The sequence below is a fragment of the Protopterus annectens genome, chromosome 4.part0 (genome assembly GCF_019279795.1).
Source record: "Protopterus annectens isolate FY-2018-M chromosome 4.part0, PAN1.0, whole genome shotgun sequence".
Lineage (NCBI taxonomy): Eukaryota > Metazoa > Chordata > Ceratodontiformes > Protopteridae > Protopterus > Protopterus annectens.
In genome coordinates this window covers 518,608,400-518,632,743 of record NC_056733.1, presented here as the reverse complement: position 1 = coordinate 518,632,743, position 24,344 = coordinate 518,608,400, and the positions used below count along the sequence as shown (strand labels likewise).

The 24,344-nt window shown below is 40.2% G+C and overlaps 1 protein-coding gene across 1 annotated transcript in view; it reads right to left on the bottom strand.

Annotated features, from left to right (window-relative positions):
- Positions 1–24,344, bottom strand: part of CFAP73 (cilia and flagella associated protein 73) — a 551,824-nt gene that overhangs the window by 29,507 nt on the left and 497,973 nt on the right. The window contains exon 7 of the mRNA XM_044068437.1: positions 3,811–3,906. Within this exon, the coding sequence (XP_043924372.1) occupies positions 3,811–3,906 (96 nt within the window). The remainder of the gene's footprint in view (positions 1–3,810; positions 3,907–24,344) is intronic.

Here is a 24,344-nt window from a genome sequence, read left to right as displayed (position 1 = left end):
ACCCACTCTGTCTGTCTTAATTATATACATTTGCCAACTGTTTTACAGGATTTTCTATTCCTGAGGATTCAAGGTGCCATTAAATATTTAGTATTACTGTTCACACCTTCAGTCTCCCAAACCATCTATGTTAATCTGGATAGACTGAACCAGAAATTACAAGGCTTGGTGGGTAAATGGAAGCTGATTTGTCTTGACCTCCCTTAACAGATCCAGGTGGTGACCTGGTTAATATTACATCCTATTTTGTACTTACAGCACTTGCCTGCCTAGATGCTTTTCTGATAAAGCTCTCATCCTGATTCATAACATTATATTGGGCTTTGCATGGGCCAAGGGGGAACATAAGGTAGCCTGGGGCTATTGACCATATCTTGTATGGTGGGCGGTCTTGGATTACTGGACTTGGAGCTATACATTAAAGCTGAAGAATTAAGACCTTTTGGGGTTTGACTTAAGTGGACTATACTCCAGTTTGGAAATAATTGCCTTATCAGGTCTGGGCAGCATCGTTGGTGTTTTTGAGTGAATGAGGGCTAAGCACATTGGTGGGTGTGCATTCCCCTTTCCTTGTTCTGTTATACTGTACATACACTTTTTGAGGTCTATTTAGTATCAAAAAGTGACCTTCTTGGCTACATTTTTTATAACTATCAAATATTTACCTCCACCTGTTATGGCACTCAACATGATCCATACAGAGATGAGTAAACTTCCAGAACTGCAATCTTGGGAACAGTTGCTAGAGGGAGATTCTATTATTGCTCTGGCCTCAGTTTTGAGAGATGCTTCAAGCTGCACCCCCAGCACAGCTATTACCTGCTTGACTGAAGGATTATCTGCAGATTACACTTACTTGCTGAGGGGTTACTGACTTATCCCAACTTTTGTGCCATGGGTCTTTGCCAGTAAGGATAAACAAAGCTCTCCCACTGATAAAATCAGACAATTGTATAAGATGGCTATCACTGGGCATTGTACTCTATTTGAGGGATTTATGCTTGCCAGGGAAGTGGACAATCAAACCCCTATAACCAGTCAGGAATGAGCAGTCCTCCAACTTGCACCAAGTTGTGCCACCAACTTCAGATGCTATTGATATTTCAGGTTGCAATGTCTATATATATTTTTTACACTCCCCACCAATTAGCCAAAATGTGGAGTCTGCATGTCTTCCTCGCTGTTGAGTGACATTTAAAGACATGTAGGTAGGTAGGTGCATGCGTGAATGGGTGTGCCTTCTTTGAAGGCTGGGCTGGCACCTCAGCACTGTAAAAATCCACTGGCAATCATTAGCGGACCGCAGTTCCGCTGTGGCGACCCCTAACCGGGAAAAGCTGAAAGACAACACACACACACACACACACACACGCACGCACACACACACACACACACACACACACACACACACACACACACACACACACACACACACACACACACATACCAATTAGCCAGATTGTATCCAGAGGTCCTGGATGTATGTTGGAAGTGTAAGGTGTTAGCCTGCTGGGATTGATGGCACGTGCTTTCAGCTTGTCCTACCATTTCTCTGTTTAAATCCCAGGTATAAGAAATGCTATACAGGGCTGTGGGTAGCAACTTATCCCTGAGCTCTAAACATTTTTTTGCTAGAACTAACTAGAGGCTCAATGCCAGTGACAGTGTGGGGTTCTGCTAATACAATTTTATTGATAGATAAAAGGTTTATAATAAGGAGGTGGAAACAAAGAGCCTCTCCAATGGCAGATGATCTAGCTTCTCTACTTAAAGCATTAAAGGATTTGGAGAAGGCAAGTGCTACAGACAGCCAGGGGATGACAGAGCCCCAAAAGAGTCGGTGTATTGTGTAACTTCCAAAATTAACCCGACTGTCATAATAGTGATTTATATTTATAAATGTATGCTATTTGACCTCTATTTGATGCTTCTTTGCTGTGATTTGTACATTTACACATTTTGCACTAGTTGTATCTTCAAAATTTTTCCCCAAATTACATGATGTTGCAAATAAAGTTGTATTTTGGAAAACACAATATTCAGTATAAATGTGTTTATATAAAATGACAATATTTAAAAAATATTGGGGTGCCAGGGTAGAGAAAACTGATTTAAAAATGTAAGCTATATTTGAGCTCTGTTTTGTCTGCAGTATGTGTGTTGCCTGTGTAATGAAAGTGTGTGGAACCTTGTAACCTTCCTTTGTGAAGCAAAAAAAGAGTTAAAAGACAAAAAAGAATTCATGAAGACTTGTATTTTAAATGTGAGTAACTTCTTGCAATTTCTCAGGAAGAACCTAATTGAGTCTATATAATTAAGGCCCACAAAGCTTTGGAGTCAGGAAGAAAAAGGGGAATAAAATTCATATTTGAGCCTTATCAATGGAAAGCGATCCTTAGTATGCAGATTCATTGCACTCTGAAGGTGGAAGAACTGTTTTTTCTTTGAAAAAAAATGTGTGATCTGATGTAATATAGAACCAGTTTTCTGCATTAACAGAAATTATGAGCTAAGATACTTATATTTAGAGTTGAATGCAAGGTCAGCCTTGTCTTGCTTGGGTGGTCTTGGTGATATTTCTATAAAAGTTTGCTGGCTGGGATTCGACTTTGTATAATTTTACTAACTTAGAATAGTTAGGTCCAATTTTTTTTTCAGAAAGAGAGAGCTGAGGCATTTATCTAGCTTAGACTCCTTCTTTAAATAATCGGTTTGTCCAGCTGACTGTTACTTTTATATTCTTTGTGTACTGCCTTGACATCTGCAGATTTAATGTACACCAGCACTACTTTGAATTGTTTATTTTTGTATAACCTGAGGAGAGGGTTTTATTTAGCATAGTAGGTTGGATAGCTGTGATATCCATCTCCAATATTATCACTGAAATTTTAACTTTTATTCTTTATATCTGGCAAAATCAGGAGTGGCAATTAACTATGTGGTCTCCAGCTTAATAAATCTAGAGTGGTTACAGTACTGTCGTGCAAGTAAGAAAGCTATCAGCAACTGTAGAATAGTGCCAGACTTCCCTGGAAATTGTGTGTGACAGGTAACTATCTGGTCTCTAGCCTAATAATTCTAGAATGATGACAGTACTACCATGCCAGTAAGAAAGCTATGGAGAATTGTGTGTGTGTGTGTGTGTGTGTGTGTGTGTGTGTGTGTGTGTGTGTGTGTGTGTGTGCGTGTGCGTGTGTGTGTGTGTGTGTGTGTTTGAAAAAAAACAATCTGTTTGGAAGGCAGTTACTGTGGATAAGGGGCAATAGGCAATGAAGGACATGGTAGTACATAAACAGATTGCTGAGAAAAGGGACAAGGTTGCTAGGTCAAAAACTCAACTCTGCAATTGTACAGCATGTAGCCCTAATCTGTGTGTGGATGTTGAAAGCCCATACCCAGGAGAGATGTACATATTTTCTTCATGATTCTGGGGACAGGATGAATTTGGTGAACTAGTTGAATCAGATTTGTATGTCCTTTTTTCTCTAATCTCTTGGGTATCAGTAGTGTGACTCAAGAGACCTTTCTTCTTGTAGTCATTAGACCTATATGGGGCAGTGCATGGACCCAAGCCTCCTCTCCCATTGCCAATCTGGTCTTTACATTTTGTGCAAGTGGTGCCATTTGTTACACAAACTATGATAATAATACAAACAAAAAAAAACAACATTATCATAAACAATAAAGGTTGATATTTGGACAGTTAATTGTCAGCTACAAGTGGAAAGCACAGTATCACATCTATAACTGCTCTCCATCCATAATAAACATAGACTGTATTAGAAAAACGAGAACAAATACAGTTCATACCTAGTTTATAGTGGACATTGCACCAGCCGAGGAAGTTAGATCTGCTCTCTTAAGGTCTGCCAATATAGCCATGAGGTCTAAGATGAACAGCTTTATCTGTTGACAGAATAAAGATAAAATATTGTGGTTACATCTCAGTATTGTTACATGTAACATGTCTAGTTATTCCATCAGAATGGGCTTTGTCAGACTTGATCATTCAAATAAAACAGAAGTTTCAGAAACACAGAATACAATGGCAGATAAGGACATTTTGTCCATGCAGTTTCCCATTGTAGTACTTAATGAAATGCTATAGATTGTACGGAAACATGGTAACACTTTTTTATGTATAAGCCCCCTCCCCAAAGAACTGAGTTTGATGGCTCCACTACTTGCATTCCATCAGCCCATTCATACCATGATAGTAGGAACAGAGAATCCCCTAGCAAGATGAGAGTCCTATAGCCCATTCATTCCTGCCAGGAATCCCCATTATGGTCCATGCATTCCTGCCTGGAATCCTCAGTCAGTGCATTCCTTCTGTGGTGAGAGTCAGGTGGTAGAGATCTGATCAGCTAACTGGTTCTACAAGATGGTCTACTCTTGCCATCAGTGGTACTCCCCTACTTTGCAGCAGCTTGTCTGAGCTCCACTACCTGCTGCCCTCCAAAGGGAAGTATATCTCTGCCCACTGAGATTCCCGGGTCTATATTAAATTCTTGAAAGCTGACCATGTTGAATCTGACATTAGAAAAAAGAGATCCCAGTGGTCAACAAACAGGAAAACTAGCTGGAACACAGCAAAACAACACCAGGAAACCGGACTCTATGCTCGAACAATGAAATTTATTAGTACAGAAGTTGGTTAAGCGCTTTCCACAGTCCACTACTGTCTTCATCAGAACAACATGTAACAAAAGTAAATACCTTATATACAAACTTAAAAGCCCGCCAAAATCAACAATTAATCAATTATATAATTGACATTTGGATAATGTGCAAATCTTAAAGCTGTACCTGACACTTCCTTTCATAAAATTAGATCTAGCATTCCCTAAATATCTAAAGCTAGAACAATGAACAATTCCACACTCATTACTTATATATAAAAATTTTTTTTTTTAAAAAATAATAAGACTGTGTTAAAGAATAACACCTAACTATCACTTATAACAAATTTAAAAAATGTTTTATGTACATTATAAAAGAAAAACTTTTGCATTAACATTGTGTTTGGCAATTGTCAATGAAATTTATGCTTATACATGAGATTCATAAAATTGGGACAAGTGAATATACAAATGCTGCCACCAATACACATAACCAAAACATATGAATGAATTAATGGTGGATATATTGCAAGTTGCACTAGATTACACCTTTACTAAGGGTTTAGTGGGAATCATCTCATTAAGCCCCGGAGGGGTGGCTGCATCCAACCTAATCTGCCACCTAATCTCCCTCTCACCCACGACTGCCTTGATATTGCCACCTCGTGGGTTGGGGGTAACCACATCCAATATTGCAAATTTAAACACCTTGCATTTGGGGCTGTTAATGAGATGCCTCGACAGAGCGTTGTTAACATCACACTTCCTCATGCAGTATGTGTGATCATAAATTCTATTTTTTAAACAGCGATCCGTCTTCCCCACATAAAAACTCATGCATGTTTGGCAAACACCTAGGTACACTATATGCTTAGTCAAGCAATTACCACCAGCAAACCAAATCTTGCTTTTCAAGCAATTTTTGAGGACAATGCTGGACGAATCCAGTATATATTTACAAAAATTGCATTGGCCACATTTTTTAGTACTGGTTCTCTGAGCCTTGCCACTTTGTTGGTATTTAGATTTAATTTCAATAATTCTTTTAATATTGTTACCAGCTTTATAAACAAAATGTGGTCTATCAGTAAGCTTATTTTTTATGGACTGGTCACTAGTCAATATATTCCAGTTTGCTGAAATTATATTCTTCACTTCGCTAGAGTGTTTGCCGTATTTAATAATACATGCCTTTTTGTATTCATTAGCTCGAACCAGCTGGTCAGTCTTGTTGGTCTTATCATTGCCTACTGGTATTTTGTCAATACCCACCCCTAAAAGAGGTTTGTATTTCCGTCCCCATTCATTACTAACATAAAGAATAATATCCTTAATCATCTTGAGAGGATAACCCTTGTCAGTAAATAACTGCCCTATATAGTCCAATTCACGAAGCATGGCATTCTTGTCAGTCGTCATACGGGCAGCCCGGATGCACTGTCCCTTGATAATGCCCCTTTTGGTGTTGTATGTATGTGCACTATTATAATGAAGATACCCGTTGCTGAATGTATTTTTCCTATGGATACGGGATTGAAACTCATCATCTTTACTATAAACGAAAACATCTAGGTAGTTAATACCACTACAGTCATACTGATGAGTAAATTTAAGATATTCGGTGGTGTTATTGATGAATTGCATAAAATCCAATAACACCTGTTCCTCACCCTCCCATAGAATAAAGATGTCATCCAGGTATCTGACATATCTCTTGATATGAGACATCCATGCGAATGCAGTATATACTCTGTCTCCCAATCCAACAACACCAGATTGGCATACATAGGGGCACAGGCAGTGCCCATGGCTACCCCAGTAGTCTGCCGATAGTGCTCACCCTCAAAATAGATGTAATTATAGTCCAAAACAATGTCCATGAATTCCATCAATAATGAAATTTCATCCTGGCCCAAACCACTCACTCTACGGACACTATTACTGAACCTAGAAAGCCCATCCTCTTTGGGGATACAAGAAAATAAATCCTGGACATCAATTGTGACAAAAATAATATTAGGGGACCACAATTCTTTCTTGAAAATGCCCAAAAACTCCCAGGAATCCTTAATAATGTGCTCCACAACATTATAAATGTGTTTGAGCTTGTGGTGAATAACCTGACCAAAAGGAAATGACTTGCTAGCACTTCCTGAAAAAGTGATTGATGTCCAGGATTTATTTTCTTGTATCCCCAAAGAGGATGGGCTTTCTAGGTTCAGTAATAGTGTCCGTAGAGTGAGTGGTTTGGGCCAGGATGAAATTTCATTATTGATGGAATTCATGGACATTGTTTTGGACTATAATTACATCTATTTTGAGGGTGAGCACTATCGGCAGACTACTGGGGTAGCCATGGGCACTGCCTGTGCCCCTATGTATGCCAATCTGGTGTTGTTGGATTGGGAGACAGAGTATATACTGCATTCGGCATGGATGTCTCATATCAAGAGATATGTCAGATACCTGGATGACATCTTTATTCTATGGGAGGGTGAGGAACAGGTGTTATTGGATTTTATGCAATTCATCAATAACACCACCGAATATCTTAAATTTACTCATCAGTATGACTGTAGTGGTATTAACTACCTAGATGTTTTCGTTTATAGTAAAGATGATGAGTTTCAATCCCGTATCCATAGGAAAAATACATTCAGCAACGGGTATCTTCATTATAATAGTGCACATACATACAACACCAAAAGGGGCATTATCAAGGGACAGTGCATCCGGGCTGCCCGTATGACGACTGACAAGAATGCCATGCTTCGTGAATTGGACTATATAGGGCAGTTATTTACTGACAAGGGTTATCCTCTCAAGATGATTAAGGATATTATTCTTTATGTTAGTAATGAATGGGGACGGAAATACAAACCTCTTTTAGGGGTGGGTATTGACAAAATACCAGTAGGCAATGATAAGACCAACAAGACTGACCAGCTGGTTCGAGCTAATGAATACAAAAAGGCATGTATTATTAAATACGGCAAACACTCTAGCGAAGTGAAGAATATAATTTCAGCAAACTGGAATATATTGACTAGTGACCAGTCCATAAAAAATAAGCTTACTGATAGACCACATTTTGTTTATAAAGCTGGTAACAATATTAAAAGAATTATTGAAATTAAATCTAAATACCAACAAAGTGGCAAGGCTCAGAGAACCAGTACTAAAAAATGTGGCCAATGCAATTTTTGTAAATATATACTGGATTCGTCCAGCATTGTCCTCAAAAATTGCTTGAAAAGCAAGATTTGGTTTGCTGGTGGTAATTGCTTGACTAAGCATATAGTGTACCTAGGTGTTTGCCAAACATGCATGAGTTTTTATGTGGGGAAGACGGATCGCTGTTTAAAAAATAGAATTTATGATCACACATACTGCATGAGGAAGTGTGATGTTAACAACGCTCTGTCGAGGCATCTCATTAACAGCCCCAAATGCAAGGTGTTTAAATTTGCAATATTGGATGTGGTTACCCCAACCCACGAGGTGGCAATACCAAGGCAGTGGTGGGTGAGAGGGAGATTAGGTGGCAGATTAGGTTGGATGCAGCCACCCCTCCGGGGCTTAATGAGATGATTCCCACTAAACCCTTAGTAAAGGTGTAATCTAGTGCAACTTGCAATATATCCACCATTAATTCATTCATATGTTTTGGTTATGTGTATTGGTGGCAGCATTTGTATATTCACTTGTCCCAATTTTATGAATCTCATGTATAAGCATAAATTTCATTGACAATTGCCAAACACAATGTTAATGCAAAAGTTTTTCTTTTATAATGTACATAAAACATTTTTTAAATTTGTTATAAGTGATAGTTAGGTGTTATTCTTTAACACAGTCTTATTATTTTTTAAAAAAAAATTTTTTTATATATAAGTAATGAGTGTGGAATTGTTCATTGTTCTAGCTTTAGATATTTAGGGAATGCTAGATCTAATTTTATGAAAGGAAGTGTCAGGTACAGCTTTAAGATTTGCACATTATCCAAATGTCAATTATATAATTGATTAATTGTTGATTTTGGCGGGCTTTTAAGTTTGTATATAAGGTATTTACTTTTGTTACATGTTGTTCTGATGAAGACAGTAGTGGACTGTGGAAAGCGCTTAACCAACTTCTGTACTAATAAATTTCATTGTTCGAGCATAGAGTCCGGTTTCCTGGTCTTGAATCTGACATTGTCGACACGAGAATAAGCGAAACTGCAGAACATCAAACAAGTAAACGGAAATCTCCATAAGGGGAGATTTCCATTTACTTCAATGTAGTGCGGTCCCGGAGTTGGCATATTTAAGTAGCGGGGGATGTGGGGGTGCAGGGGGGCTTGCCCCCCTGCCTACACAGTTCAGTTTTTTTTTTTTGTGAACATTCAATGTTTTAACAGTTTGATCACTAAAGGTCGACCTTTAGTGATTCGAACTGTTAAATATTCGATGATCTAATATAGACCCGAGATTCCCATGGTTTATGGTGCGACTTGCACAAAGCAATGAGAACTCACTAGGCTTGAGCTCCATGGCATGAACACCTCTTGGTTCCCAAGGTGTCACCCATGTCAGAAGCCAGAAACCATCCCAAGGTTGTGCAAACTGCCAATAGATGCTTACTTCCATCCTCCCTCAGTAATTTCTACTGGTGCCTAAAACCATTATTTGAACTCAAGACATTTGAGTCATAGTCCGGGCATTATCTCTCTATGCCATAGTGCTGGCCCAGAAAAAATAGCTCTTTATACTTTTCACTATACTTCTTACAAATTACACTGTAGTAGTCTCATGCATTTCTGAATTATGCTATGTTCTTGACTGATACTTCTTTCACAATGTGCTTTCCATAAATATACCACTCATTGTGAGAAGTAATTCCTTATGTCTCCCCTTAGCCATCCACCTTGTAACTTCAGATTGTGCTCTTTTGTCCTCATTATCTTTTTGTTTGAAAGACTGCACTCAACTTGAATTATGTGTGTTCCATTAAGGTACACTCAACTTGAATTATGTGTGTTCCATTAAGGTAACATTTCTATCACATCAGCTCTTTGCCTTCTTTCCTCTGCATTACTTATTGTGTGGGTTAAATGGCTCCTGGTACAGACCATGAACCACTTTTGCTGCCTCCCTCCATATTGCTTTAGTCCACTACATCCATAAACCGATATGGTCTCCTAAAATGCAGTCAGTGCAGGTTGGGTCATAACAACAGCTTATACAGAGGGGTGACAACTTATTTTCTGTTAGTAATGGCTGTTCTTAAACTTCCCAGCATTCCACCAGCTTTCCTTGCTGCTTTTGCACATTGCTTGTTTACTATTAAATGACTTGGTATGACTTACCTAAGATCTCTTTCATCATTTATCTCTCTTGTTTATGCCACACTCTCTCACTTTGCTGTTCTGAACAATGTTTGACTGCTGTCACCATTTTACTACTCTCAGGGTTGCCACCTCCTGCAGTGTAAATAGTTATGTCTCTTTCATTATATAATGCCCTGCTGATATTATGTTTTATCCACTTACTAGACTTTCTTTTTACCACCCTTACTAACTTCTATGTCTCCTTTTTTCAGTATACAATGGCCTTTCTGAGTTAGAGTTTTATTTATTTATTTATCTTTAAATTTCTAGTCTCCCACCAGGACACAAGTCTTCAGCAATTACATTCTGCTTGCTGAGCACACTTAAGCAAATCTGCAGTCTGCGGCTACCACTCCACCCATACAATATAAGAAGAAATCATTACTGCAAACTAAACAAGGATATACATTTTGAGCCTAAAGAGCAGGAGCACACGCAAGCAAATCTACAGTCTGCGGCTACCACTCCACCCATACAGTATAAGAAGGAATCACTACTGCAAACTAAACAAGGATATACATTTTGAGCCTAAAGAGCAGGAGCACATGCAAGCAAATCTACAGTCTGCGGCTACCACTCCACCCATACAGTATACGAAGGAATCACTACTGCAAACTAAACAAGGATATACATTTTGAGCCTCAAGAGCAGGAGCGCACTCAAGCAAATCTGCAGTCTGTGGCTACCACTCCACCCGTACAGTATAAGAAGGAATCACTAATGCAAACTAAACAAGGATATACATTTTGAGCCTCAAGAGCAGGAGCACACATAAGCAAATCTGCAGTCTGTGGCTACCACTCCACCCATATAGCATAAGAAGGAATCACTACTGCAAGCTAAACAAGGATATACATTTTGAGCCTACAGAGCAGGAGCGCACTCAAGCAAATCTGCAGTCTGTGGCTACCACTCCACCCGTACAGTATAAGAAGGAATCACTAATGCAAACTAAACAAGGATATACATTTTGAGCCTCAAGAGCAGGAGCACACTCAGCAAATCTGCAGTCTGTGGCTACCACTCCACCCATACAGTATAAAAAGGAATCACTACTGCAAACTAAACAAGGATATACATTTTGAGCCTCAAGAGCAGGAGCACATGCAAGCAAATCTGCAGTCTGCGGCTACCACTCCACCCATATAGCATTAGAAGGAATCACTACTGTAAACTAAACAAGGATATACATTTTGAGCCTCAAGAGCAGGAGCACACTCAAGCAAATCTGCAGTCTGCGGCTACCACTCCACCCATAGAGTATAAGAAGGAATCACTACTGCAAACTAAACAAGGATATACATTTTGAGCCTCAAGAGAAGGGTCAGTCCACCCAGGCATTCTACTTAGCACACTCAAGCAAATCTGCAGTCTGCAGCTACCACTCCACCCATACAGTATAAGAAGGAATCACTACTGCAAACTAAATAAGAATATACATTTTGAGCCACAGGAGCACACACAAGCAGATCTGCAGTCTGCGGCTACCACTCCACTCATATAGTATAAGAAGGAATCACTACTGCAAACTAAACAAGGATATACATTTTGAGCCTCAAGAGCAGGGTCAGTCCACCCAGTCATTCTACTTGTATGTTTTATGAGAGTGAAGCTATTAAATTAGCAGTATTTCTTAGTAGTTTCTCAGCTTGCTTATAAAACTGACTGTTGTAGCCTTGTGTCCTCCCCCCCCAGCTAGTACAGTCATCCTAACTGTCCAGTAGACAGTATACATTTAATTCAGATCCCTGTGACTAAATTAACCATCAAGCAGCCCTCTCAGTGCTTTCTGCCTTAGTTTGTATCACGTGGAGGCCCACCTGTTTATTTGCATCTCTATACATTCCCCTTCATTGCTAATGTATCTCCCTACTCTAATCTGTGCACAAACTGGTTACTAATCAGCAAGTCAATGTGAAGACACACTCCTAACCTTAATAAACTTTGCTGTCTCTTCTCTCCTTCACTTTACAGGTAGTTTGAATTATTATTTACCCCTCTGAGGCCTTCACTGATTTCCACTGATTACCTCTCTGGTTTCTTTGCATTCTACCTGGTCTACACCCCTTGTGCTATCTCCCTCCCCCAGTACTAAGTCTATATTAGAATCCTGCTGAGCATGGAACCATCTTTAAAATTTCTAGTCTCCCACCAGGACACAAGTGCTCTTCAGTGATTACATTCTGCTTGCTGGTAAGCCATTAGACCTCAGGAATTTGTTTAAGGTGTTCAGATTTGTAAAGTAATACTTACTTTTTTCTCTTGTCTTGGTGGGCTCTGCCCTGCTCCATTCGCCCTCGCTAACGCTCGGGCTCTTTCCGCTCCCCTGCCCTGCCCCCTATTCGCTCCTGCCCCCACTACCTCTACATTTATAGTAATCACAGTCACACCCACAGCTCACCCTCACATCACCTCCACCAATCACAGTTCAAGTCAAATCACATTATACCACACCAACTTGCTCCACACAAAATACTCCCAATCACTCTCATTCTCACTAGGCATTTTTTACATCACCCACACTACTTCCCCATCCACATATAGTGCAACCCTATAATTCCTATTCAGACCCCCCCACCTAGAACCAACTTAAACTTTATAACCATGACTAACACACAACTAAGTTTAGTCTATCTTCTCATAATTCTTTACAACACCACAAGTTATCACTCTAGCAATATCCCTAAACTTAGTAGCACAACACTACATTATGCACTCTCATATACAGACACCACACATTATAATAATATCTGCCCACAATTGTTCAAGAACTACATAACAGACCAATTCAGAACTAAACACATATGCTCTCATTCCTACTCCAAAAAAAACACAATACTTTCTCACACTCCTCACCAAACTCCAACATCTGTATCACCATTTTAACACCAGGCTCACCATAAGTGGGGATATCCACCCCAACCCAGGCCCAAATCCATCCTGTCCAGCACAAACTGCACCAACACAAATGTCAGAACATAACACCCCCACTTTCTTCATCCCTGGGCAAATCAACAACAGCAGCAAAATCAACTATCTTGTAATGCTAAATATTAATATTAGAAGTATCAAAAATAAAATACCTGAACTCCAGGCCACAATAGCACACTACTCCCCAGACATAGTTGCTTTAACAGTAGCCTGGCTAAATAAAAACATAGCTAACTCAGAAATTCTCCCTACCGGCTACAATATCATTAGACAAGAGAGACCACTTCATAAAGGGGGTGGAACTGCCTTACTGTACAAGTCCAACTTAACTGTCCGTCAATTACCAAACTCCTACCCCTCCCCCAATAATTGGGACATACGTATCTCACAACTTCAACTTCACCCTCAAAAGGTCATCACCACAATTGTGATCTATATTCCACCTGGTAATATACCTGCTAGCCTTGAAGACTTCTTATCCTGGTGTTCTTCCACATACTCACAAGAAACCCTTATTCTGGGGGACATCAACCTAGATTGGTTCACCTGCATATCAGAACCACCAAATAATCTAATAAATCTCCATGGCTACCAGCAGCTAGTCCAAATTCCAACAAGATGTGATAAAAAAACTAAAAGGGAATCCATCCTTGACTGGGTCCTAACTAACAGCCCCACCTTGTATCCTCACACAGGCAGTTTCCCAGACACCTTAAGTGACCACAACATAATATACCTCATACGTAGTAAAACAAGCATATGCAAAACCACTAACTATATATCCACTAGAAACACAAAACAATTCTCTCCTGAGGTCCTCAACACTTTAATCTGTAACTGTGACTGGACCCCCCCCTCTAAAAACCCTCCCACTTGACCAGGCTGTAGCATATTTCAACAAAACATTTCTACAACACCTAGACACTGTCGCTCCATTGCGCAAAATCAAGGTTAGAACCTCTACAAACCCCTGGCTCAGTAAAGAAACCAAACAAATCCTCAAGTCCAGAGACACTGCCTGGCTTTACTATCAAAAAAACGAAGAAACACAAAGCCTAACTAAATACCAAGAACTGCGCAACCGTGCAAAAAAATGCATTAGGCTGGACAAAAAATCCTACTACACAACATTACAAACTAAATACCAACACAACCCCCAATAATTTTGGAAAAATGTAAACCAGCTACTACAATCCACCCAAAAGGCTACCCCCAAACCAACCACCCCTGATACTAAAGTTCCCATCGAAACACAATTCAACTCCCACTTTGTGAACTCAATTCTATCCTTAGTATCACAGGACAGTTCCTTCCTCACTATCCCCCCAATACAAATAACACTAATACAAGCTTTACCCTCAAAAAGGTTTCCACCACTTCAATCAAAAGCATGCTCTCCAAACTAAAAACCTCATCAACGGCAACTGACCTACTCCCCAGCTATTTCTTGAAACTCACAGCAGATGCTTTGCTATCCCAGTCTCCACTCTCATAAACAGATCAGTTGTTGAAAACTATGTGCCCAAACTCTGGAAAATATCCTATGTTACACCCATACATAAAGGTGGGGCCTCCACTGAACTTAATAACTACAGACCCATTGCTTTACTCTCCCCCCTGGCCAAAATCTTAGAAAAATGCATCTATACCCAGATGCTAAACTATCTCCTAGACAGCAACATCCTGTCACCTACTCAGCATGGTTTCAGATCTGCCCATAGTACCACTACAGCCCTCCTCTGCTTCACAGACACAGTAAACCATCTCAAAAATGAAGGCCTACAAGTGTCAACTCTTTTTTTGGATATGTCCAAAGCATTTGACACAGTCTCACACCAAATCCTGCTAAACAAACTAAACCAATATCACCTATCAAATTCCACTCTTACCTGGTTCCAAAGCTACTTAACTGACAGGTACCAAGCTTTGAAATGGGGAAATTCTCTCTCTGCTCAGCTGCCCATAACTATAGGAGTCCCACAGGGTTCTATCTTAGGAAAACTACTATTCACAGTCTTCACAAATGACCTCCATACCTCCACACAGCATGCAACTATCATTCAGTATGCAGATGACACTACCTTAATCCATGCTGCACAAAACATTTCCATCCTCCTGCAAACAATTCAACTAGCATTCTCTGACGTTGAAAACTACCTTACCAAAGCCCAACTTATCCTCAATCCAAAGAAAACTCAGCTTATGATTATAACCAGTTCTAACAAAAACACTGATAACAGTCAATTCACTATCTACTCCACAAATGCTACTCCAATCGCTCCAGTGGCACAGGCTAAGCTACTGGGAATACCCATAGACTCATCATCATCATCATCTTCTTTTGGCTGTTCCCGTTAGGGGTTGCCACAGCGGATCTTCTGTTTCCATTTCTTCCTGTCCTCTGCATCATGCTCTTTCACACCAACTGCCTGCATGTCCTCTCTCACCACATCCATAAACCTTATCTTAGGCCTTCCTCCTTTCCTCTTACCTGGCAGCTCCATCCTTAGCATCCTTTTCCCAATATACCCAGCATCCCTCCTCAGCACATGTCCAAACCAATGCAATCTCGCCTCTCTTGCTTTGTCTCTAAACTGTCCGACCTGAGCTGACCCTCTAATATATTGATTCCTAATCCTGTCCATCCTAGTCACACCCAGTGCAAATCTTAACATCTTTAACTCTGCCACATCCAGCTCTGACTCCTGCCTTTTCGTCAATGCCACCATCTCCAACCCATATAACATAGCTGGTCTCACTACCCTCTTGTAGACCTTCCCTTTCACTCTTACTGGTACCCGTCTGTCACAAATCACTCCTGACACTCTTCTCCACCCATTCCAACCAGCCTGTACTCTCTTCTTCACCTCTCTTCCACACTCACCATTACTCTGAACTGTTGATCCCAAGTACTTAAACTCATCCACCTTTACCAACTCTACTCCCTGCATCCTCACCCATTCCTCTACCCTCCCTCACATTTACACACATATATTCTGTTTTAGCCCTGCTGACCTTCATTCCTCTCCTCTCTAAAGCATATCTCCACCTCTCCAGGGTCTCCTCAATCTGGTCCCTACTCTCACTACATATCACAATGTCATCTGCAAACATCATAGTCCACGGGGCCTCCTATCTGATCTCATCTGTCAACCTGTCCATCACCACTGAAAATAAGAAAGGGCTCAGAGCTGATCCTTCATGTAATCCCACCTCCACCTTAAACATATCTGTCACTCCCACCGCAGTCCTCACCAATGTCACACTACCCTCGTACATTTCCTGTACCACTTTTACATACATCTCTGCCACTCCCAACTTCCTCATATAATGCCACAACTCCTCTCTAGGCACCCTGTCATATGCTTTCTCTAAGTCCACAAAGACACAATGCAACTCCTTCTGACCTTCTCTGTATTTCTCCAACAACACTCTCAGAGCAAATATTGCATCTGTAGTGCTCGTTCTTGGCATGAAACCATACTGCTGATCACTAATCATTACCTCCCTTCTTAACCTAGCTTCCACTACTCTTTCCCATAACTTCAAGCTGTGACTGATCAATTTTATCCCTCTGTAGTTATTGCAGCTCTGCACATCACCCTTATTCTTAAAGATAGGTACCAAAACACTTTTTCTCCACTCCTCAGGCATCCTCTGACTTTCCAAAATTTCATTAAACAATCTGGTTAAAAATTCCACTGCCATTTCACCTAAGCACCTCCATGCTTCCACTGGTATGTCATCTGGGCCAACAGCCTTTCCATTCTTCATCCTCTTCATATCTGTCCTTACTTCCTCCTTTCTAATCTGTTTCACTTCCTGATTCACTATCCCCACATCATCCAACCTTCTTTCCTCTCTCATTCTCTTCATTCATCAGATCAATTTTATCCCTCTGTAGTTATTGCAGCTCTGCACATCACCCTTATTCTTAAAGATAGGTACCAAAACACTTTTTCTCCACTCCTCAGGCATCCTCTGACTTTCCAAAATTTCATTAAACAATCTGGTTAAAAATTCCACTGCCATTTCACCTAAGCACCTCCATGCTTCCACTGGTATGTCATCTGGGCCAACAGCCTTTCCATTCTTCATCCTCTTCATATCTGTCCTTACTTCCTCCTTTCTAATCTGTTTCACTTCCTGATTCACTATCCCCACATCATCCAACCTTCTTTCCTCTCTCATTCTCTTCATTCATCAGCCCTTCAAAATACTCTTTCCATCTACTCAACACACTCTCCTCAATTGTAAGTACGTTTCCCTCACTATCCTTTATCACCCTTACCAGCTGCACATCTTTCCCAGCTCTGTCCTTCTGTCTAGCCAGTCAGTACAGGTCCTTTTCTCCCTCTTTAGTGTCCAATCTCTCATACAACTCTCCATATGCCTTATCCTTAGTCTTCGCCACCTCTCTCTTTGCCATGCCTCTCATCTCCTTATACTCATGTATACTTTCTTCATCTCTTTGACAATCCCACTTCTTCTTCACCAGCCTCTTCCTCTGTATACTCCCCTGTACTTCCTCATTCCACCACCAGGTCTCCTTGTCCTCCTTCCTCTGTCCAGATGTCACACCAAACACCTTTCTAGCAGTCTCCCTTACTAACTCTGCTGTAGTTACTCAGCTATTCGGTAACTCTTCACTGCTTCCCAGTGCCTGTCTTAACTCTTCCCTGAACTCCACCTCACAATCACCCTTTTTTAACTTCCACCATTTAATCCTTGGCACTGCTTTCACACTCCTCCTCCTCTTCTTGATCACCAATGTCATCCTACAGACCACCATTCTATGCTGCTTAACTACACTTTCCCCTGTCACCACTTTACGGTCTCCAATCTCCTTCAGACAGGCCCTCCTACAAAGGATATAATCCACCCGTGTGCATCTTCCTCCACTTTTGTACGTCACCCTATGCTCCTCCCTCTTCTTAAAATACGTATTCACCACAGCCATGTCCATCCTTTTCACAAACTCCACAATCATCTGACCTTCTGCATTCCTCTCCTTAACACCTTACCTACCCCATCACTTCCTCATCCCCTCTGTTCACTTCACCAACAGGCCCATTGAGGTCCACTCCAATCACTAGTCTCTCACCCTTGGGTACACTCACCACCACGTCATCCAACTCACTCCAGAACTTTTCTTTCTCATCCATCACACACCCAACTTGTGGAGCATATGCACTAACAACGTTCATCATTACACCATCAATTTCAAGCTTCATAAACATCACTCTATCAGACACTCTCTTCACCTCCAAAACACTCTTGGCATACTGTTCCTTTAGGATAACCCCTACCCCATTTCTCCTGCCATCCACACCATGATAGAACAATTTGAACCCACTTCCTATACACCTGGCCTTACTTCCCTTCCATCTGGTCTCTTGCACGCACAATATATCAACCTTCCTTCTCTCCATCATATCAGCTAGCTCTCTCCCTATACCAGTCATACTGCCAACATTCAAAGTTCCTACCCTCACTACTACACTCCTAACCTTCTTCCTCTCTTCCTGCCTTCAGGCATGCCTGCCCCCTCCTCTTCTCCTTCGATCAACAGTAGCATAGACTCCCACCTAAAATTTTATAGTTATCTCAACTTAACTATTGAAAAAGTACATGCCAAACTGGGATCACTCTACCGTATCAAACCATTTCTTACCAACAACACAAGATCAACCATTGCTCACTCCCAACTTCTATCCACCCTACTCTATGCAGCTCCCATTCTGACTAATCTCAACAAAACTGAACTAAGAACAATGGAAGCCTGCTATAACAGAAATGCCTGCCTTGCTGCAAATTGCTCATATAGAACTCATCACTGTACTGCTTTGAGACAGCTCCACTGGCTTGAACTGCCCAGCCTCCTAACCTACAATGAGCTCTGTCTCTGTCATTCTATCTATTACCTCCCCAATAAGTGTCTTGCCCTCAAAAACCTAGTACAACATCACTCAGCCAAAAGGTCTCTTAGATCATCAAGCAAACTACTACTAGAAGTCACCAACAGCTAGAAAAGCTTTGGAGATGCGCTATATAGCAGTTCAATGGCTATAAAATGGAACTCTGTCCCCACTAGCATTCAAAACACATCATCCAAAACCTCCTTTAAAGACCTCATCAGGCAACATCTCAAGCTAAGTTGGCAGTGCCATGATTGCTCTGCAGGCTAGTGAAAGCGGATAAGGTTTACATACTAAATCTGGAGTACTTGATAATAGTTTTCAATCTTTCTCACAAACACTGGCTAATCTACAATGTATGTACTGTACCTGTGTACTATGTATGTATTCTACCCATGTTCCAAATTTCAGCTGTACATCACACATCTATTAATTACCTTTATTTTAAATTAATATTTTTTTGTTTGTTCTCTCCACTGTAACTGTTGATGTGCCGCATACCACAGTAAAAACATGTCTTTTGTAATTTGTGTGTATACTGATCATGTCTAAATAACTAAATGTATCTGTAATTTTTCTTTGTGGAGCTTTTCTCCCCGGGCCTCTGCTGAAAAAGGGCCTTTTCGGCTCAGTCAGACACCCCCGGTTAACAAATGTAAAATAAAAATAAAATAAATAAATAATTTTGTCGAGTGACGAGGTGGCATTTATAGTACTAGGGGAAATGTGGCCAGGGCATTGAGGACCTTCCCCTAGTCATTGTGACAAGTAACATGGGATCTTTTACATTCACCTGAGCTGCCACCAACGCAAGCAGATGGGGCCTCAGTTTAATGTCTCACCCAAAGGATGGCACACCCAGGAGTGAAGCACTCCCCTTATACTGCACTGCAGTGTCAGCAATCAGACTATATGATGTGGGAATTAGGGAGACAAAGAGACAGATTAGGATTGAAGATGCAAGACCTTAAATAAAATGACAACAGTCATGCAGATTATTGCATTCATAAAGAAGGTGAAAGCATTCTAAGAGCTACACCAGCACAAGAATGGCAAAAGGAGATTTTACCAATAGGTGTGTTTGCAAGTAGGGGTAAAGAAAATGGGTAATATAGGGCTGGAATTTAATGGATGAAATTAGCAAAGAACCCAGTGTATTAGTAGCAAATAACTCAGAGAAAGAGAGAGGTAATGGAGTGAGATGAGGCTAAGCAACTGTTTGAATTGCAGGTTAGAGACTGCCTTCTCAGTTAGGGATTGATAAAAGAGAAAGGGACAGAGAGTTATAAGTGAAAGACTGGGTCTAAAAGAGGTTTTAGGTGAATCTAGAATAGAAGCCATTGTTACTAAAAGGGTAATTAGGAGAGCATATACAATAGTGAATGTGATTAGAAAAAAATGGAAGAGAGTTTAGAAAACCAATGTACAAAGGAATAAAAGGAAGACATTTTAAGGTTCCCATCTATACAGCAAAGCCCAAAAGGTTTTAAATGTTTGCATGGCTGTGTTTTCTTAAATATTTTATACCCTAAGTAGAGTTCAAATGAATTCTCCTCTAGTAGAAAGCAAATGCTGGAGGTGTAAAGGGGAAGATAGAGGTAATTTGATCATGTTTTTGGGAGTATAACAAGTTTGTAGATTTTAAAAAAATCCCTGCAGAGTAGTTTGAGCGAAATACTGGGGAAACAAATAGCTATAACCAAGGAAATTATTATTTTGAGCTGAGATATAGGAAGTGAATTATAAGAAATCTGTTTATAAATGTTTTGCAAGGATCCTGATTCTGAAATATATTTCATTGGTAAAGGTGGGATGATTACTGATTCAGATATGCTAGTTGATCGTTTCCCTGATTTTTTTGCAGAGCACTGGTATTCCAATGACTTCTAGTTATAGCAATTAATTGTGAAAATTGTGTGTGCCCAATGAGATAGTGGAGAAGGCTGTAGCAATAATAAAAGTTGATACTGCCTCAGGTCCTGATGAGAAAAATTGTTTATTTTATCTTCTCTTAAGAAAACACCATCTATATACTAGATGGACTTAAATATAGAAATCTCTTTGAAGAACAACTTCAGCAAAGTCTGTAAAGAAACAGAGGAATCAATAATTAGACATGCTGAACTCACTGACAAGTATCACTTATAAAGGAATAAGACAGGCCAGAGGATGGTCACTCACATCATTGTAAAAGAACCAGTAGTGTAAAATTGCTACCAGACTAGATTCTGGTTATTAAGTGTACACCAACTAGAAAATCTTTTCCACACAGTAACACAAGATTTCCTATTAGCAGGAATTAATGCCTCATTTAGCCCCTGCTAAATGTCCTCATGAAAAAATGTGCCTAAAAGGTATCAGAACTGAATTATCCAGGGGTTGGTTGAAATTGTTTGAAAGTGGGGTGCATCAAATGCTTCCTTTTCTGTGTGACTAGATTCAATATGTGTGGAAGCTTGCAGTAATTGTCCCCCTGGCAAATTCCATAAGAAGAAAGAACCAATGTTGTCTGGGCCATAAGGGACTTATCACAATATTTTTTGGAGAGTCCTTCTGAATCTTTAGAAAGATTTTTGATATCAGTGCAAAGGTTTGGAATGCATAAAGTAATATTCCTGACCATGGGAATGAAAATCTCTCTCTTTTTTGGGTCTGTCTGCAAGGAGTTCTAATGTTAAATTTGTTTAGCTGTCTGTTTTGGTGGAGGTGAACAGATCTGTTTGAGATGTTCCCCAAACTAGATTAATTCATGGAAGATGCCCCCCCCCCATTAAATTTCCATTACAGAGAGTCTGTCCTGGTCCTACTCAGCTTGTCTGCCACTACAGTTTGCTCTGATGGAATGTAACATGCTTGCAGGGTTATAAAATGCTTTAGCGCTACTTCCCAAGCCATCATGGCCAGACTGCATGGGGATAAGACCTTGTGCCCCCTGTTGGTTTATGTACCACATCACTGTGGTGTTGTCTATAATCACCTGCAAAGGTACTGGGTACTCCAGAAGAGATTTTACAGCATAGGTCATAGCTAACATATCTCTGACATTTATATGCTTTGGTCTGTCTGAGCTGTTACATAGGCCTTGCATTTTGCCCCCCACAGTAACTGCTGTCCAACCAAAATCTGAGGGTGTCTGTAGTTACTGCTTGTTTAGGGACAGGTGGAGAAAAGGTGAGAGCTGGATTCTGAGCAATCTGAAGTATAAGTGCAATTTCTTGATAAAACCCAAAATTGGAATATGAAATTCCAGACAGTGAGAATATTGGATTGAGATGTTTTTTAAAAAACACTGACTCCTTCTCATATGTGAGAGGAATTGTGAGAATTATAGAAGCTATGAACCCTAGAATCTTGACATATTCTCTGGTTATAGTCAGAACCTAACTGGAGAAGCTCAGAAAAGTTTCCAGAAACAAATCCACCTTTTTCTGGGTTAGGAATGCCTTCTGCAGAGATGTGTCTAGAAGCCTGCCCAGAAAGATAAACCTGTGTGACAAAGTCATGGATGATTTTTGAATATTTATCTGGAAACTACTGGTAAGGAGTGTAGAAACCCATGTTATAGACTCCTGTCTCCTGACATCTGGCAAAAGATACTGCAAAGACAAGTAATCCATCTACAAAAAGAAATTCGGCAATGAGCTATCACTGCTGCTAGACATTTGGTAACTACCCTTGGAGCAGTACATAACCCAAAGGGTAATGTAGAGAACTAATAACGTGACCCTGACACAAAGAACTGAAGATAATCGTCTTTTAGGTGCAGAGTAATCATAAAACTCAGAAGAGGAATGATAGGTAACAAACATAGTAGGGTCAACATTTTGAATTTTGGTACTTGCAGAAAGATAAAGAAAAAGGAAAGATCTAGAAATGGTCCCCAGGAAAGCTATTTCTTTACTACCACACAAGGATTTGGAGTAGAAGCTTTCTCCTTCTTTGGTCTAAAGGCACTGATTCTAAGTCTCCTGTGGATAGCATGTGTTGAAGAACCTGAGGAAATAACTCTGGTTTGGAAGGTGGGAGGGATTCCCCTGAAAGAAGGCATGTGCTTCCAGTGCCAACCACAGTCCTGTTCAACCACTTTTAGTACCCATGAGTCTGAAACAAACTGTTACACAGAGGAAGACTGACAGCCAGTTTTAGGAACAGATTTAGAGATGTAGGGACAGAAGGGGAGGAGAGAGGGGAAAGAATGCTGACACAGTCATTCTGAAGGAGTACTCAGTCCCATTTTCTGAAAGGATACCTGCGTTTTGTTATTGTTCCTCTCCTGCTGTCTCTTTTTAGATCCCTGTTTGTAAGAGGATGACAATGACTGCTTTTTTGGTATGTTGAATGAAGAAGAAGCAGAGGATCTGTAAGATTTGTAAAGGGGGGTGGGACTTGAAAAATCTTAGAAACTCCATGAATTAATTTTCCTTTTTCATCAAACTGTTGGAGAAAGTAGAGTTGTGTAAGATGAACTTAGCATAAAAGTAGATGTTTGAATCATTACTGCTGCAGTAGCCTTAGCTATATGGGTTACATCCTACCAAGGATATAATGGCCAGACAGCTTCCAAAGCTTCAGGACAGCTTCCACATGCCCAAACTGTCAAGTAGCTTGAGATGAACTTATTAAAAGACAAGTTTGGGTTCAAAGCCCTTCAGGGCTTTCTTATCAGCAGAGAGAGAAAGGTTGAGCCCTTAAAAGACAATGCAAGCAGCAACAAAAAATAAACAGCTACATCCTGGCATAAAAAATACACCAAAACACAAAGGTGATGGATAGAGGGAGTGGCTACTGTAGCAGTGATTATTTGAACATCTACCGTTTTGGTAAGTTCATTTAATACAGCTTATATAACTGTACAGTGTTCATTAAACTGATCACTGCTGCAGTACTACCACAGCTAACTATATTTGGGAGGTGGAAGGAGAAGGGTCCAGGAGCCCCTGGAGAATGGTCCTAGCAAAGCTTGATCTAGACCTATTGAAGTAATCAAGCTTTTAGTACTTTCTAAAAGTATGTATAGAGGACCAATTAGCAGCTTCTAGAAAATTTCTTGTATCCAACCCTTTTGAAAAAGCCATAGATGAAGCCAAGGCCCACAGTAGGCCTTCTCCCTCCCTGGAATAGGTTTGTTATGGTGACTATAACTATCGCTTTCATGTTGGTACACAAATAAATGAGTCTTCTGTTTAAGCAGCTTTATTCTATACAAATACATCATTGTAAAAGCTTACCGACTATGACTTAAGTAAATTATATACAAACTAAGTTCTGCGATCATACATGCTCACTCCCTGGCTGCTTCTACAAAATGGTAGTAGGGATTGCACTTATCTGGAATTTATATGTTCACGTACAGCCTTGCATGCTTAGCACACATGCATTACACATTGATCTATATCCTCCCTCTTTGAGAAATAGATCATGCAATTTGTCGTGAGATTATTTAGCATCCAGAAATCACAGATAATCGACAGACATGCATTATACAATACTAAATACACATGT